Here is an 18,812-nt window from a genome sequence, read left to right as displayed (position 1 = left end):
TAAAGATTTTGTTTACAGCCACCCGTCCTGGCTCTCAGTGTTCTGTGCTGTTACTTAGCTATAGTTTACCCCTAAATGTCTTCTAAGAGCCCAGTGTGCAGTGGAAGTGTTTGGCAATGTGCTAGACAATACTGACCTCCCATGATCCAGCAAATTCTCTTGTTTGGCACCAGCTCCATCTTGAGCATGCTGGATGATGGAGATTCTACCTGTGCTATTAATATTACGGTAGTACCTAGGAACCCTAATCTTGGGTTCACAGTGTTTGTTTCCTGTATTCACCCCATTTCAAGTAGACAGAGGGATCTGGGTGTTTTAGTGTCGATTTTTTTTTTCAAGCTGCTGTAATGCCATCTCGACATGAATAGGTGGTGTAAAGCATGTCCCTCATTGACCCCTTTTCACATAAGTAACCACAGAAATGCTTTTTCAGTTACTTTGATAGATGCTTTAGAAATGTGCACAGAGGCTGCAGTAAACAGAACACTAATCTACATTGGAGTCCATCAGGAAGCTTTTGAACATCTGAAACCAAAAACTCATTAAACTACACTTTCAAAATGTATTTGTTGATCTGCTATTTACCTGGCATTGCTCAAATCCTTAACTCAACTTTTGTTTTTCTTAATTTAAATTATTGTTCTGGGGAGGGGCTGAGAAAGAGGGGTGTTCAGTGTGCAGGCTTCTCTGGGAACTGGAGACAACCTAGTCCCTTTTCTCACACCACATCAGCTTGGGACCAGGTGAGAAGCACCTGTCCATGGCCGCTGCAGTGGACACAGCCAGGGGAAGGGTGCATGTCTCCTGGCAAGGGGACAGACACAGAAACAGACAAACTCTCTGAAATATATTGTAGTCACCCCTTTCTCCACTATTACCCCCTGCTATCCCAATGGAGTTATAGTTGTCCCAGTCCTTAGTTCTGGACCCTTGCTACCCCCACACCCTCTCTGCATTCATTATTCAGTGTAACAGTCCCTCTTAGCAGAGCCCTCACTTTCTGTTTTATGAAAAACAGTTGCATTCCACAGACATTCCATTGTCCTATCACAACCAAACCTTTACATTGCTTTAAGTTATGATAAGAAGAAGCTGTATGATACATTTGATACTCCTAGCTGTTACCATTTAGGAGGAGTTCTTGAACAGGTAGATGGAAACAAACTGGCAGACAAACTCAAATATAAAATAGATTGTGTGTAAGTAACATTTTCTCTTCTAGTCAGAAGTTCCTGTCTGATCCATTTAGTGATGCAGCAGTCCAATATTTGCTCTTGATTAATTAAAGTACAGATTAAATCTATTGTTTAAATATATCTCTGTAACTAATTAGTTAAGTCAGTGCGGTGGAAAGCTGAGGGTTAAATGTTTGGTAAATGCAAAAGTGAGCATGCAGTAGAATGCTCTTATGAAAAAAAATGCTGTTCGTTAGGCAATTAATCCAGATAAAAAATAAATACCATTGCATATCTAACTACTCGTGTGTCAAATTCAACAAACTCTCCAACTTTTAAACTATTTAAAAATATTTTGATATTGCAGAATACTAATCAATACACTCCTTTAATATACAAGTCCCCTCTCTTTTCAGCATCCCTATTCACACTCTGTAAATGGTTTTTGCCAGTTCCTTCCTGTTCATATACACATTGGTGTATATATAAACAAAACGAAAGTTCATAGCAGATGAAATCCAATTTCGCTAATGGTGAGATGAGTGTTGGTTACATTAAAATGTGAAAGGAAATTATATAAATCACACTTTAACTCTACAGATATTTAGTTTACTCAAAACAAAAAGCAGTCAAGTAGCACTTTAAAGACTAGCAAAATAGTTTATTAGGTGAGCTTTCATGGGACAGACCCACTTCTTCAGACCATAGCCAGACCAGAACAGATGTCTGAAGAAGTGGGTCTGTCCCATGAAAGCTCACCTAATAAACTATTTTGCTAGTCTTTAAAGTGCTACTTGACTGCTTTTTGTTTTGACAGTGTTATAGACTAGCATGGCTTCCTCTCTGTTACTATTCAACATGCAAGGCACTTTGTTTACTCAGGTTATGCCTACACAATAGCCTTTTTTCGATATAAGCGATTCTGGAAGAGCTAGTTTGAAATCCCATGTTGAACACACAGTTCCTGTTTTGAAGTAGTGCCACTGGAGCCCATTTTGGCTTATTTTGAAATAGCACATTATTCTTCCTGCAATAAGGTTTACCAATATCAAATTAATTCACCTGCTATTTCAAAATAGCATGTGTGTAGTGTAGATCTTCAAAAAGCTATTTCAGAATAATGGTTATTATTTCAAAAAATATATGTAGTGTAGACATAGCCTCTCTGTCTTCAAATCCATGGAGGCAGAGTGCAGAAGTCCTTAAAGAGGACCAAACATTCTTCCCTCTGGTGGCCCACAATCCATCCCACCATATTTATGCTTCTATGAAACAGACTGCGCTTACATCTGACTTTTCATCTGTAGATTACAAAACAATTGCAAAACCAGATCAATTTGAGTGGCCCCATTCTACAAATCAGTAAACAACATCAGATGCGGAGATCTGTGGTTTAGTAGCTTTGCCACTGCAGATAGTTTCCTGCTCCAAGCTTCCTGTGTAAGTTTTAGCTAGTGATGTAACCTGTCACGAGCATCCATACTAGATACACTTAGAATTGTTCCTTCATGTGTTTGGGGGATGCAGTTGAATTTATAGCTCACTGAGATCCAGGTGCACTTGCAGTACACAGCATTTTAGCAACAAGCCAACAGTGCATGAACAGTAGTTGATTTTCAGAAACATATAATGCATCCAAATTAAAATATTTTCACCAAGTTGCTGATAGCCACCTACCTATGGGCTTTTTACCTCACAAATTTGATCTGCCTAATTCAGCTCTTCCCAGTAGATGTATGCTTTTAGAGCTATATGGAAATTTTTAAAGGTAGCCGTCCCATTTTGAAGATAGTTTGAAAAAATACAAGTTTTTAAATGTGCAAATGACTAATTTTTAACTTCAGAACTATTTCATTTAATTACTTGAAATTTATGGGCAAAAACCCAGAGTATAGTAATAGGCTACGTCTACACTATAGAGCTTTGTAGATGAAGTGGGGGCTTTGTCAACAAGACTCATGGAGCATCTACACACAAAAAGCATTTTATCAACAGAAACCGTTGACAAAAAAAACCCATGTAGGTGCTCCAGAGGGCCCTTTTGTCGACAGAGTGGATCAAAACATCAATCCACTTTTGTGTGTAGATGCAATTTGTCAACAGAAGTTTTGTCAGAACAGCTCTTCTGACAATAACTTCTATAGGCAGATGCTTCTAGTATAGACATAGCCACAGTGATCACAAAACTCTCACTAGAAAATATATTTGCTTTTTTAGAAGAATTGTGAAGATTGATCTTGCAGTAGAAGCCTGGTTGCAGACTTAGTTCTGGAGGGTCACCTGTATCACCATAAAATTTGGGTAGTAGTGCTGAAGAAGGGAAGAATCTTTATGCTCTTGAGAAATGCTAATGTTGTATTCTGACTCTCCTAAACGATACTCTGCTAATGTTCCTTCAGCATCTTAAGCCCTTTTCCCATTACAAAGGGTCCTGGTGGATTCTTTGTAACTGGAAACTTTTGCGTCAGGATTGGATGCTTTTCCAAAAGATAGAGTCTAGGAGTTAAATTGGGGAAGATATGTGGCTTGTGTTATAAAGTAGGTCAGACTGATTTGTGACAGTGGTCCCTTCTGGCCTTAGAATCTGTGAAGTTTCCCTTCCTCAATTTGTAGGTTATTAGCATTATTTAAATATGTAATGTTGAAACAAAACAAAACAAGTTTTAATAATCATGCTAGCTAAGAGTATTTATTTTGGATTTATAGAAATTGAAATATTCCCTGGTGAAATAAGGCAGATTTTCTAAAGAGCTTGATTTCTATTTAGACATTTTAATAAAGTAGCGAGCTAAGCACTTGCAAAAACCTGACTACTAGTCCAACTAGGACTGCTGCTTGGTTCTGAAGTCTTCTATAAATCTGGACTTGACATATCAAGGAAGTAGCTTTATGATCCATCAATGAGACCTGGATGCTATTTACATCCTTCTGTTTGGGAAGATGTAGGAACAACAGACGCTGATGTTTATAATACATTTAATGTAGCTTGAAATGTATCTTGATACCAAAAAGATCAACATTATTTTGTGCTTTTGTTGAGGAAAGTTTACTTCAAAGAAGGAATTTTATTAGAAAAGTAGCCATATGAAACCTCAGGTGTCTTAGGATAGTTTGAAAAGTATTTTAACCTTTAAGTGTTCAGAAAAATATACAATTTTTTTTCATAATAGGTGGCGGACTTTGACACCAGTTGGACAGCCTATACCAGGAACAAGATTCATTGCTTTCAAAGTGCCTTTGAAAGGGGTATGTGTAAAATGTTGTTTCAGACAGTTTGTGCTAAATGTGATGTGAAGAATTATGGAAAAGAGCAAGATGTAGAGCAGATTTGAAGTGGAAAAATTACAGAAATTTTTATATTAAAATTAGCATTTAGCATGTTCAGTCCTTTTCCAGTGGGCGTTTCATAAACTTAAGATGTTCTCTTTTCTTGGTGTCAACTGATACATGGTGTTACTGAGTACATTTACTTATTTTTTTATATATTATGACTTTCTCACTAGCTAAACAGCACCATTCATTTAATCAAGTTAGATTACAGAATTTAGTGCTTATGGACTTTGTCAGTTCAGTCTTGAGTCCAATCTTTGAACTTCTGAAACTGCTGTAACAAGAGGACTAATTGTGTTTGTGATTTATTTATGATGTGGATAGCTGTCCACTTCACCTAAACCAGAAACTAACTTTACGACGTCCATTAAAGGGTAGTGGTCATTAGTGCACTTTTGAAATAAATGTATGTCTCTCTATCCTGTTGCTGTAAATAGCACAGAAATGGATAGAAGTATATTGTAAAGAAATGCTTTGCTTAACTGTTCCCTAGGCCTACATCTGTCTATATTGCCACAGAAGATTGACCCACTCAGTGTTGATCTTCTGGGGTTTTGTTTTGTGCTTGCATGAAACAGTGCTTTCCAGGGTCAAAGTTGACCCTAGAACTCCTGCGAGCAGTGAGGATTGAGGAAGGTCGATGGGAGAAATTCTGCTTTCGACCTTCTTCCATGGAGACAGCCATAACGGTTAACTACTGATAAGTTGATTTTAGCTATGAAATTGGCATAGGAAGAAATAAGTATTCACAATATTTGGGGCAAGAGAGGTAGGTGAACGAGTAAATTGTTCTATCAGAGCTCCCTACTTTCTATGTAGAATAGACTGGTTGTTTGGACTTTTTTCAGACCAAGTGGGTAAGATTTTTGTTTTTTTCTTTTGCTGATTGACATCAATATGAGATTTGTCTGTGCTTGAGATTATTTTGAATTGTTATATTCGTTGCTCATTGTGCAGGATGTTTTTCATAATAAAAAATTAATGCTTCCGCACGAGAGACTGCTTTATCAGTGTTTCCTGTCATAATATCATACAATTAAAACATTAACTTATTTTGGATCGTCAGTTTCATGTCAATATAGTGTTTGAATCTGCATAATACACTAATATGGTTCTATCATATAACACATTGAATGACTGTTTTTTCTTGTCCTTGATTATTTTATAAGAGGAAGGTGTTTCTATTTTTATTGGAATTTGTAAAACACTGCCTTAGTTTTCCTTTTTCACCATAGGCAATCAACCAGAGACTTACTCCAACTCAAAAATTTACACCAAAAGACCTGATTGCTTCAATGAAAGCCTTAAATGTGGAACTTGGATTAATTATTGACTTAACGTACACCACACGATATTATGAAGTCAAGGTAATAGTAAACAAGTAATAGAATGAAGTGTATAGTTTCTGCTATCTTTTGTCTTGTGTTACTTAATGCCAGTCTAGAAATTGTCATGTTGGAACACATAAGTGAACCATCTACTATGGTACCCCTTTTCAGCAGAAATTTGTGCAGAATTACATCATGAAGGAATTATCTTACCCTCAGCTAGCATTCCTTTATGGCTTCATGCAGGAACTTTTCCAGCATTTGATCCTAGTTAATGTTGATACTGTATTTATTTGTAGTACTGAAATTCCCAGAATCACTGATCAAGAATACTGTCCTAGACTTCACACAAACATACAGGAAGACATGGACCCAGCCCTGAAGACATGCTATTCTAATAGATAATTAATTAACTAATTCTATGGCAGTTTTTCCAAGTACAGATTTTCCAATATTACTATGTAGTGATCATTTGCAATCACTGTTGATATAGAGTTGAACCAGTGACTTACATCTGGGTTTGTTTATATTTTAATTTTTATTGTGCTATAAGTTTTAATGACTGATGATTGTTGCTATTTTTTTTCTCGTTGTCGTTGTTAGGATTTACCTAAAAGCGTGCAGTATAAGAAATTGTATACTGTTGGACTTGAAGTCCCTGATAATGCTACTATTCTACAATTCAAAAAATGGGTCAGAAAGTTCCTTTGGGAAAATGCAGAAAATGGTAATTAACAGCATTTTAATCCTATAAAAGACCAACACATTATGTAAATCTTAAATGTGTGATGTTCAGAGATGTTCAGATTTTTTCTTAGTGTGATCCAGTTTTGTAACTTCATAATACCATGTATCATCTCCTATTCCTTTTACCATTACAAAACGTTTACGTCAGCTACGGCACTGATTTATACTGACAACTTTCCTAATAGTGATATGTCTTTAGCTGTATTTAATGTGATGTGTCTGCTGAGAACAAGGAGAGTTGGTACCATGTGACCAACAAGTACTTGGTGGACGACTGCTGGGGAGCCACTGATATAGTTCTGTGTACAATATGTTTCCTAACTCTTTCTGTGTTCCTGTAATTGGAGACAATCAATTATTTTCTGAACATACTTTTTATTTTCTTTCGTTGTGAGATAGCCTTTCCCTTTTGAAGCCATATAATGTGATAGCCTCCTATCTGATTTCCACCCTCTACTTAGGGGTAAGCAGACTTTTTACATTGGGCCCCACTTTCCATCCCTGCAATTAGCAAGGGCCCCCCAACCTGTCTAAGGCAATCTAAATTGACAGAAATTTTGGTTATGTTCATTTGGGGGAAAAAAAAAACTTCCAGCATCTGTAAGAAGATAAGTATGTAGAATGTAAAAATGTTATTAATTGGCATATAAATTTGAATACACTTACATCAAAACAGCAACATATTCCAACATTTTAATGAGAAGGATAAGCCTGAGATCCAGCAACCGATTGTGCTGTGCTCCCCTTATGAAATTTCACACCCCCTCCCCCTGAGGGGGGTCACTCCCCACTTTACGTACCCCTGCTCTACTTCATAGCAGAGCCACATAGTAGTGTTACTGTAAATTCTCTGAATTATGAATCAAGGATATAGAACAAGAGCATGAAGATGTCATTTAGCTAATTGGTTATGTAGTTTAGTAGCTACAAGTCATCTTTTGAAGATATTTTGATGGCAGCTGCATACTCCTTTACTCTGAAGTCCTAGCTAGTAATTCTTTAAGATCATGATACAGTTTTAGAGATGATTGGAAGTTTGCGCAGCATCATTTCAGATCTTTTTGGAACAAATCTTTGCTTGCAGCTGAGAGTTATTAAGCTTGTGTCTGATTCAAGGGACAGTTCTCCTGAAGGTTTCTTCTGTGATTTGTTTTTAATGGTTTGTGTCAAAAAAATTCCATTGCCAAAGTTGGACTGCTGTACCTCAGATAAGACATATGGTTCTGTTATGGATGGCCAGTCTTGCAGGTGAACCTAAATCTCAGGTACCAGAGCACAAATTTGAAATGTTGGAGAAAAAAGAAAGGTCTTATGGATGATTCCTTCTTATCCCAGTAGGTAATGTCTAGGCTTCTTTATGTATCTGGCTTATGAGCTGAAGTATAAGGAGTTTCCATCTTGTGTAATTGATGATTTGGATGTGGCAGAGGCATTCCTTCAGGTGCCCTTTTGGTCTTGAATGTTTTGGTTTAAATGTTGGTCAGAAGCCGAGATTCCCAGTTTGACACAAAACACATAGTTTTCTCCAGAGTCTGTACATGCCACTCCTGAGTTGACTGGATGTGGCAATAAAAAGCAGGAAACTAAATACACTGTTTCCACAGTGCCGTAGGCATTTGCCATCTCAGGAATATTGGACCAAATTTAGATACCTGTACTTGGATCTCTCTAGCAGTGGGCTATTACCAGTAGGCTGATGAGTTGGCTTCAATGTTTTTGCTTTTGAAAGGGTTCGGAAGAGTGTGAGTAAACTGTCTAAGAACAAATTTAAACAGCCACCAAACTCATGTTCACAAAGTCAGTCACATTTTGTTATAGTTGGTTGATTTCAATTTCCTTTTCACATTGTGGTTGATAGTTATCTAGTCATGCAATTTTTCTTACCATCAGTTTCCCCCACTTTTTTCCATGCCCTGCCTGGACTAGTCTAATTTCCAAGAGGTTGAGAAGTGGATGTGAAGTAAGTGAGGTAACTGCTGCTGCAACTCCAGTAGGAAGAGCATACATTCTGAATGTGTGTGTGTGCGCGTGCGTGCACAGAGGCTAAATTGTAATTTTGCAAACAGTACATGTGCTAACTGAAATTGCTTTAGTGTAAACAACAAATGGCTTCTTTCTGTTTTGCACTCTTTATTTTATGGTATTTTCATTTTTTCATATCTTTTTCATAGATAAACTCATTGGAGTTCATTGTACCAATGGAATTAATAGAACTGGCTACCTTATATGTAGGCAAGTATTACATGAAAATTCAGATAATTTCTTTTCATTTAATTTAACATGTCTCCATCTGTCTTAATATACAATAATTAAACCATGTTTTTTGTCAGATACCTTATTGATGTTGAAGGTTGGGATCCTGAGACAGCAATTCAAGGTATGTCATAGAACTTGAACAAAACATATGTTTACAGTGGGGCTGTGAAAGCTACTTCATACTTAACTCCTGTATAGAATCCCAGAGATAAATCCATCTTCCATGCCTGGCATTACTTGAGTATCTAAACATCTGAATCTCATCAGATGGAGGGATAGTTCCCTCCCTACAACACCCCTGTAGGTTTTAAATGTTTGTGTTTATTGGTGCAGTAATAAGTTGTAACTGTAGTAGCTAGAGTTGGAAAACAGGTTGCTGCAAAAATGTCAGTCGGCTGCAATTAATACTGAATTTCAGGAATCAGTAGTGAACTTATTTCAAGTTCACTGTGCCATGGTTTACATGGAATGCTGACTGGCCACATTATTTACAGCTGTGTTCCAGGCGTGTTTATTTGCACATGCTAATCTTTTTACAATTTTCTTCAGCTTTTGGTGATGCTAGAGGCCATCGTATAGATGGTCTTGTTTACCTAACAGATCTCAGAACTCAGCCAATGAGAAGGTAGGCAAAGGCTTTTAATTACATTATTGAAGTTGGCAAATGCTGGTCCTTGCATTTGCAATTTTAGGCCTAATTTTAAATGTCGCTTCTTGTCTTGTTAAGCTTATATTAACCCTTCTTATTACACTAATGGCACTTATCTTTGAAGACTATGGATATGAGTGGCATGAAGTACGGTTTTCCCCTTAGTGTTGTTTTATAAATGTACATCAAGTGAAGGGGTTTGTTTTACAGATTGCTTTTTCTTATTAAATTCTTTTGTTGGGTCATACTTCCTTATGTGTGTTAAAGAGTTGTAAATGGGAGGGAACAGTTAGCAAGAAATCATTAATGAGGGCTCTTTAACTCTGGAATTAACTCTCCCCTTTTAGGCTACGTCTACACTATGATATAAATTCGGTTTTCTTAAATTCGATTTTATAATGCTGGGTTTTATAAATTCGAATTTGAGTATCCTCACCTTCCCCCAAAGTCCCCACAAAGTCGAGTTAGTGCTGCCACATTGACTTGCCAAACATCAGCTGTTGCACAAGTGCATTGTGAGAACCTATCCCATGGTTCCCTGAGCCCTGTAGCATTCTGGGTTTTTTCAGTGGTGCAATATGAGAGAGAATGCCCTGCAAGTGGTTGTGGACATGTGATGTCATCTTCCCATATTGCATTGCCCCCATTTCTGTCCTGTGGAAAGGAAACAGCTATTTTTTCAGAAGAAGGAAAAGTAGGGAATCCCAGGTGAAAGAAAACCAGATAAGCTGGCTTCAGAAGGTAACTGAACCATGTAAACTGTTTGCTCAGCTGCTTTTCCTCTATTGAAAGAACACCTTTAGGTACAACTTTTGCCTGATCAGCCAACTAGCGTCCCAGGCAGGGGACTGTCATACCCACCTACCGGAATGACTCTGTGCCCTGGCATCGCCCACATGACTGTGTCATCTCAACTGGTCCCTTTTGCTACTTTGCCCCACCTTGAAATCACCCCTACCTGGCTAGAATCGTATGACTTTCTGTAAAAAAGCAAATGGCATGCCTGGCAGGGGACTGTCATACCCACGTGCTGGAATGACTGTCCTGGGATCACTCAGATGATTGTGCCATCTCAACTGGTCCCCCAGCTTCTTTGCCCCACTTGAAACCACAATATGGTATGAACTGTCGTAAGGAAGCCATTTGATAAGTAATTTGCCAAAAGAAATGAAGATTGGAAAGAAAGCATCAACAAAGATCAACAAATTAATTGAAATCTCTTGCTTTTATAACTGTGCCCTGGGATCACCCAGGTGACGGTGCTGTCTCAACTGGTCCTTCTGCTACTTCCATTGCCCCCTGAATGCACAGTATGTATGTTATGACACATCTTGCAAATAATAATGGAAACAGCTCTGTTCACTGAAAACAAAAAGTGCTTTCTTGAAATGGAGCCAAATTACTGCAGCTTGCTTTGGTACGGTGGATCATGCTATATAGTGGGGTGTGGAAGCTGATGGAGCAGTTGATATGGTTCTTTCTGGGGACATGTCCCTTCAGAGGCTTTCTCAGCAGGGGGCATCCCCAAATATCATTGACTGCTGGCACTGACCCACCCACATGCATTGATGGGTGGGCGTTGTAGCAGAGGGACCAGTTCGGATGGTCCCTTCAGAGGCTTTCTCCAGTGTGGGGGCTGGCCCCGCCACATATGATATGGGGTTAAGGGTGTAGTTGAGGGACCAGTTGAGATGGTCCCTTCAGAAACTTCCTACCCCCAACCCTGGTGACAGCCAGCCCTGAAAATCTTTGTCATGGGGGGAGACTTCTTCCCAGTGACAGCCAGACAATGGGGGGAAACTTCTCCCCCCAAGCAATAGCCAGCCCGCAGGAAGAGACTTCCCCCGGCAACAGCCAGGCCCTGAAAATATTTCCCGCCTTTCGAGCCTTCACTGTGTGCAAGCCAGGACATGGTGCTGTCTGGCAGCATGGTCTGCACCGCACCTCAGGCGCATGCTTTTAAGTGGGTCAGGGGTTAGCTACGTGATGCGGTGGGGGGGCAGGTAGACCCCGACTGTATGGCGCCTATGTGGGAGGGAGGGGGCTGCCTCTGTATAAATGTGAACCACAGAAAAGAAGTTTCCTGGCCTCTCATACAAGCACGACCCCCACAACCTAGCTGCCACGTGGGGTGGTGGGACGTGGGCTGGTGCCAGAACTGGGGGGAAAAAAAAGTCTCAGCTTCTCCTGCTGTATCCTGTGCAGCAAAGAAGCCACCACCCCACACTGAGGTTATTTTTTCATGGGTAGATATGATTGCCATGTTGATAATAAAGAAGTTTATTGGTCTCTCGTATAAGCATGACCCCGCCCCCCACCAGCCTAGCTGCCATGTGGTGTGGGCGGCAATGCTGAAAAAAAACCTTGGCCTCTCCTGCTATATCCTGTGCAGGGAAGAAGCCACCACCCCATGTTGGAGCTATTTTGTCCAGGGGTAGATGCAATCACAGTGCTGATAATAAAGAAATGAATTCAAAATTGGCCCCAGCTGTCCACTTAAATTTCCTGGGCTTCCTGGTGCCAAATTCAAATTTGCGGGCGTTTCCTGTTACCTACTAGCTTCGTGCCTGGAGAGCAGCAGAGATGGACGCAGCCAGAGGGCACAACCATGAGGCAGTGTGGAACACTTACAGTACACCTCTGGATGCCAATAAAGACAATGTAAATAATTGCTTTTTCCACACTAGCATTAATCTGACCTTTTAAATTCGAACTTGGTGCTATACCAACTCACTGTGTGGATGTAATAAAATCAACCTTAGCGCTTCCTAAAATTGACATAATGGCATTCACAGAGAAGACGATGATATTGTAAAATTGAGCTAACAGCCTTAAAATCAACATTATGATATAGTGTAGACATAGCCTTAGCTTTCAAAACTTTCAGTCTGTTAATCTTTCCTGATATGCTGCATAGCGAGTGCTATTGTAGATCAGACCTGTAGTCCATTTAGCCTGCTGTTTTGTTTCCGACAGTGGCCAAGAAGATGAAACAGACTCTGTAACAGACAGGGAATATCTGGCCCAGATGGGAAGATTTGTCCTAGCCCCTATTGTCATTAGCCAACTAATGCCTTGGAGAATGAGGATTTGTATTCTGTATTTAAAAAAAGAAAAAAAAAATCTGTGGATGGCTTTCTAATCCATTGAATTCTACTAAGCTCTTTCATTTCCATATCATTGTAGTAGTGAAGTTAGCTGCAAATTTTCTTTAGAGTCATTATTTTAGCCTTTCAGTTTCACTGACTGTCTCGTTTCTGTATTATGAGAATGTAAAGAGGCACACGTGATTTACCTTTTCTGTCTAAACCACTATCATGTCCACTTTCATATAGGAAAGGGTAAAGTAACTGAGGGACAATTTTGTAACTAACCATGAAGCTTCGCTCCAGCTACCAAATAATCACATTGTATGTCAGTGAGTTAAAACATATTTTGATTGCCTTTTTCTCCGAGCCTTTTCAGAAGAAAATAAACTAAAATTCACCGAATGTACACGAATTCCTGTCTTGGATGCTGGGGATTGAATTAGATGACCTCTTGAGTGCCCTTCAAGTTCTGTAGTTCTGTGATTCTAGCTTTCCGGCACTCACATAATGTCAATTTATTTAAAGAGCTGGAAAAAAGTACAATCTTTATTTCAGTATTTTAATAAAGGAAATTTTATATTAAATTTTTTTCCCTAGTAATCTTGGAATGGATGTATGGGACCCTGATGAAGATATTATACCCCCACCAAATGTGATGGAAGGACCTGTAGATAGGTTCCCAAATGAAGATTTTCATGGGTAATTTGCAAAAATATGACATTTTTTTAAAAGTAGAATTAAAAAGTAACAATTTAAATAATTAAACATTGGTATTCTGTTCTATTTTCAGTACTAGTAATTCAGTATACCTATTTTAAATTAAATTAAGGTTGTGATAAAAAGATGAAGCAAGGGAATAATAGGACAGGATGTCTTCCATTTCAAGTACTTTGGAGTCACCGGGGAAATTTTTATGCGGTAAAAGTTTTTTATCCTTTGGTTTTGGAAGAGACATATATTGCATCTCTTGGTCCGTGATAACATTTTAGTACAGCAGTTTGTGTGTGATTTCTTTTTGTTAGTTTTATATGTGGTCATTTGGGCTACATCTACACGTGAAGCCAACATCGAAATAGCTTATTTCGATGTAGCAACATCGAAATAGGCTATTTCGATGAATAACGTCTACACGTCCTCCAGGGCTGGCAACGTCGATGTTCAACTTCGACGTTGCGCGGCACCACATCGAAATAGGCGCTGCGAGGGTATGTCTACACGCCAAAGTAGCACACATCGAAATAAGGGTGCCAGGCACAGCTGCAGACAGGGTCACAGGGTGGACTCAACAGCAAGCCGCTCCCTTAAAGGGCCCCTCCGAGACCCAGTTGCACTAAACAACACAAGATCCACAGAGCCGACAACTGGTTGCAGACCCTGTGCATGCAGCATGGATCCCCAGCTGCGGCAGCAGCAGCCAGAAGCCCTGGGCTAAGGGCTGCTGCCCACGGTGACCATAGAGCCCCACAGGGGCTGGAGAGAGAGCATCTCTCAACCCCCCAGCTGATGGCCGCCATGGAGGACCCGGCAATTTCGACGTTGCGGGACGCGGATCATCTACACGGTCCCTACTTCGACGTTGAACGTCGAAGTAGGGCGCTATTCCGATCCCCTCATGAGGTTAGCGACTTCGACGTCTCACCGCCTAACGTCGAAGTTAACTTCGAAATAGCGCCCGACGCATGTAGCCGCGACGGGCGCTATTTCGAAGTTAGTGCCACTACTTCGAAGTAGCGTGCACGTGTAGACACAGCTTTGGGGTTATTAGTCTCTTAAAAATGCGACATGGAATTGTAATAGTTCTAACAGTTTTGGCAATAGAATATGTTTTATAATAAGAGAGACAACGTAAATGAGGCAGTCTCTTTATTGGGTCCACTTACGTTTGTGAAAGAGAGATTATATAGCATGTATATTATATACTATAATTGGACAGTTTAGCCTGTCTAATACCTTAGTACCTTTATATTATTGAATGAGAACGATACTGTCCTTCATCGTCATCCTGAATAGTTTAAAAAATGCTACTTTGTCTGGATAGCTAACTTGAAATTTTTATAACATAAATGCAAATAAGCTGTTTAAAAATACTACTTTTCTCCACAGGTCTGGGAAAAGATTAAGAATGTATGATGATGACCGTACTCACAATGATCTACAAGGACAGATACAGCTGAGAGATTTTGATTTCATTAACAAGGGACCTGGACAAAGACGAAGACCGTTTCATAACCAACAGTCTCAGGAAGACTTGCAAGCACCAATGCAAATGAGAGACTGGGACTATAACAGGGGACCCGGACAAAGGCGAAGACCTTTTCCTGACCACCAGTTTTATGATGACTATCAAGAAGACATGCAGCTGAAGGATCTAGATTTCAATAATAAGGGCCCTGGACAAAGACTGAGACCTTTTCATGGCCACCAATTTCAGGATGATTTACAGGGAGACATGCAGTCAAAAGACTTTGAGTTTAATAGAGGCCGTGGACAAAGGCAAAGACCCTTTCCTGATCCCCCATCTCACAAATTACCAGAGGACGTGCAATTGAAAGATTTTGACTTTGTCAACAGAGGCCGTGGGCAAAGGCGAAGACTTTTCCATGATCACCAGTCTCATGATGAATTTCAGTCCCAGATGCAGTTGAGGGATTTAGATTTCATCAACAGGGGGCCTGGGCAAAGGCTGAGACCTTTTCGTGACTACCAAATGAACGATGACTTACAACCACAGATGCAGTTGGGAGATTCTGAATTTGTTAATAGGGGCCGTGGGCAAAGGGTGAGACCTTTTCACAACCATCAGCCTCACAATGATTTACAAGCAGAGATGCAGTTGAAAGATTTTGATAATAGGGGGCCTGGACAAAGGCACAGACCTTTTAATGACAATCAATCTTATGATGACTTACAAGAACAGACACAGTTGAAAGCTTTTGATTTTGTTAATAAGGGGCATGGACAAAGGCTGCAACCTTTTCATGACCATGATGACTTGCCACGTGAATGGGGTTCAGACAGGTGAAGTATTGTTTTGCTGTTACAGCAGATTTAGGGAATATCAAGTATTGTTCCTCAAATATTATTATATGACATTTTTTGGATAATTAGCAATTACTTAGGTTCCTTCCACCCTTTTACTCATGTTAAGAATTTGCAGGATCAGGTCCTAAAGTTGGGAAACTGATCTCTGGAGCCTTTTTGTACACTCTTAAATTAGAGAGCTGAATTACTTTTTAAAGTACATTTCCAGTAACTGCTCAGAATCAATGTGAGACAGATTGCTTCATCTCACTTCATTTTATAGCGAGGAGGCTTGCATTTGAAAATCAATCCTCAGGATTGAAGGTAATGAGATATTAGGTTAATTTGTTTAACCCAGGTGAGCTAATCAGCAAGTAGCGAGAAAGTGTTGGATTTTAATTGTTTATTTCATAAGTAATGTCTTTCTAGCAAACCTCATTTAAGAACTGTAAATCGTTGAAGACTCTCTCAAGCATGCACCTTGTGAATAAAACTGTTGGGTTCAAATTAAAGCCTTCGACATAAAAGTAGTAATATTCTTGACAGCAGCTTGTGCCCATGGGCTGCATATGGCCCATCAGAGTAATCTGATTGCAGGCTGTGAGACATTTTTCTAATGTTAACTGTCCAGAGGCACTGCCTGGCATAGCTCCCAGCACATCCCTCTGGATACTTTGCATGCAAGCACTGCCCTCACAGCTCCTAGGGCAGGAAAAGAGAGCTGCTGCTACTGGGTGATGCATGGTGTAGTACCTGTGTATGGTTTCAACAAAATGTCTCATGACGTGAAAACAAATTATCCTGATGGACCACAGGTTGTCCATCACTGCTTTACATTTGTTTCTCTCTTTAAACAAGTAGGATATGATATCATTCTGCTGAGACTTTATAATTTTGATATTTCTTAGATAAAATTGTACTAATTTATATAACTGACGCCTTCCTTCCTTGCTAAATAGTTTTGGTTACTTGTTTAAAAAAATCTTAAACAACTTTCATTAGAGTCAGCGAATTATTTAACATAGTACAGGTTAAAACACCCACATCTTGCATTCTCTCGTCCAGCAACATCCATTGTCCAACAGGACCACGGATCTTCCAGGGCCAGAGAGTCCCAGGGCTGGGAGAAGGGGAGGGACAGCTAGACTGGTGGCAGGAGCCCAGGGCAGAGAAGCCACAGCTGGTCTGGCAGCAAGGCAGGGGCCAGCAGCAGCCAGGGAGCCCAAGATGGGAGCAGCAGCAGCGAGTAGTGACCAGAGCTGGGAACCCTAACTCTACCCCTGGCAGCCCAGGCCAGGGAGTGGTGGCTCATCACTGGGGTCGAGTGGGTAGTTGGGGCCCAGAGAAGCTGTGGCTGGGGAGCAGCAGCTCACTGCAGCTCATCCCCAGGACCAGGCGGGAAGCCGCAACCAGAGCCAGGTGGAAAGATGGGGTCCCAGGAAGCTGCCACTGGGGCCAGGCAGGAAGCTGCAGTGCAGGGAAACTGTGGCTGGGGCAGGGTGGCTGGGAGCTGGCAGCTGGGAGCCTGTATGGGAGCAAGGGATGGAAAGTTGCTGGTGACAGTGGAGAGGGGAGCCAAGGAGCAGGGGCTGGAGGCCAGCAGGGGGGCAGAATTGACTTACCCTGGTCTGGCAAAATCTCTGGTCCAGGCCCACTCAAGTCCCAAGGGTGCTGGACCAGAGAAGTTGAACCTGTAATCTTCTCTTAACAAATTCTTTTTTTTTCCCCAGAAGTCGACCATTTTCTTCAAATGAAAATTTACCAGAACCTCACTTTTCTTCTTCACGTCACAGAGATTATGGATCTGATAATGATGATTTCAGTAGAAGTTACAGGTAGATCTCAGTGTTCCTATATTGCATACTACTCTACATATCTCTCTACTCATTATCATCCCCCCCTACCACCATGACCATACATATTTAAATTGGATGTGCACTTGTATTATGAAATTCATGCATGCATATAATTATATGTGATAATGGATGAGTTATTATAATACACATTACTTGTTACTAGAATTTTAGGCACCTGCTGGTATGTAGGTTGCAGTTCAAATCCTTGGTATTGAGGACCCAATTCAAACACCAGAAAAATCAATGTTTCCATAGACTCTCTGGGGGTTGGATCATACCATGAAAGTTATTTAGAATCTGATGGAAGACCCTTTTTCATATGTGTATATGAACTTGTGATATTGAGCCCAAAGTCCCAAACCTGCAAACTAACTAGCTAGAAACAGAGAACACCTGCGTTCCAAATACCACAGTCAAGACGACAGACCTAAATAGTCCAAATCTTGTGAATGTGATTTCATAGTCCCTCATAATTTGTTCAGTTCTAGTCCTTTAACTAGCATCAGTTCATGGTATTACTCACTTGTGTAAGTGTTTTACAGGATTAGAACCCAAATTCTCAAAATTGGCAGGTAATTCTGAACTTCAAAATTGAGCAGTTATGAGGGGTAGTAAAACCTGATATAAAAAGATTTGGATTGGTTAGATCGCTGGTTCCTAAATGTGGTTGAGGGAATGCTGACCATCCTCTTAGCTTCTAGCTGCTACGTTGCCTTAAATGCTGCAAAAGTAACACTGAAATCATTTTTGCTGTTACTTTTCCATGTGAAAATTTGGGGTGATGTAATTATGACTAGGAAGGAGGGATGGTGTCCTGTGTGAATATGAGAGGAGATATTTCACATTTTCTGAATTTAAAAATGTACTCCATACTATGACAGTTTTGAGAACCTCTGATGTAGGTAATTGGATCAGTAGGTGGTAAATTCAGAGCAAGGAAAGTAAATACAAAATATTAAAACAGTCTGGGAGAAAAGAGTCAAAATATGGTATATATGCTAAATTCTTGATCGTCTAGTTTCACTTCCTTACAGGCAATAGAATTTTCCCCAAATAATTCCTAGGCTGTATTGTGAGGGGTGGAATCAATAGAGTTTGAGTTGTTTCCTGGTGTGCTGATCATGCCACTGATGCCCACCTTTCTGGTCTGTGGGCTCCTCACCATCATGTCCTGCCAGGCCAGATCCTCTGGTCTCCCCACAGACAAACAACAGCAATTGGGGTTATTACTCCACTCCCCTTACAGAGCAGGAAACCAACCCTCAAATGCGACTAAAACCTCAAACAAATTTCTTACTCTCTGTAAAAAAAAAAAAATTTTTTGCACAGAGAAGGCTCGTAAGATCAGGTCAGCCCTCTTT

General features: G+C 40.2%; 1 protein-coding gene across 1 annotated transcript in view; it reads left to right on the top strand.

The window, feature by feature from the left end:
- LOC142016162 (uncharacterized) overlaps positions 1-18,812 on the top strand; it is a 33,096-nt gene that overhangs the window by 12,520 nt on the left and 1,764 nt on the right. Inside the window, exons 3-11 of the mRNA XM_075000419.1 lie at positions 4,346-4,421; positions 5,741-5,872; positions 6,437-6,560; positions 8,752-8,812; positions 8,911-8,957; positions 9,386-9,461; positions 13,172-13,273; positions 14,678-15,592; positions 17,326-17,430. Coding sequence (XP_074856520.1) covers positions 4,346-4,421; positions 5,741-5,872; positions 6,437-6,560; positions 8,752-8,812; positions 8,911-8,957; positions 9,386-9,461; positions 13,172-13,273; positions 14,678-15,592; positions 17,326-17,430 — 1,638 coding nt within the window. The remainder of the gene's footprint in view (positions 1-4,345; positions 4,422-5,740; positions 5,873-6,436; positions 6,561-8,751; positions 8,813-8,910; positions 8,958-9,385; positions 9,462-13,171; positions 13,274-14,677; positions 15,593-17,325; positions 17,431-18,812) is intronic.

The sequence above is a fragment of the Carettochelys insculpta genome, chromosome 7 (genome assembly GCF_033958435.1).
Source record: "Carettochelys insculpta isolate YL-2023 chromosome 7, ASM3395843v1, whole genome shotgun sequence".
NCBI classification, from domain to species: domain Eukaryota; kingdom Metazoa; phylum Chordata; order Testudines; family Carettochelyidae; genus Carettochelys; species Carettochelys insculpta.
The sequence above is the reverse complement of the archived record's forward strand: the minus strand, read 5'-3'. Positions and strand labels throughout refer to the sequence as shown.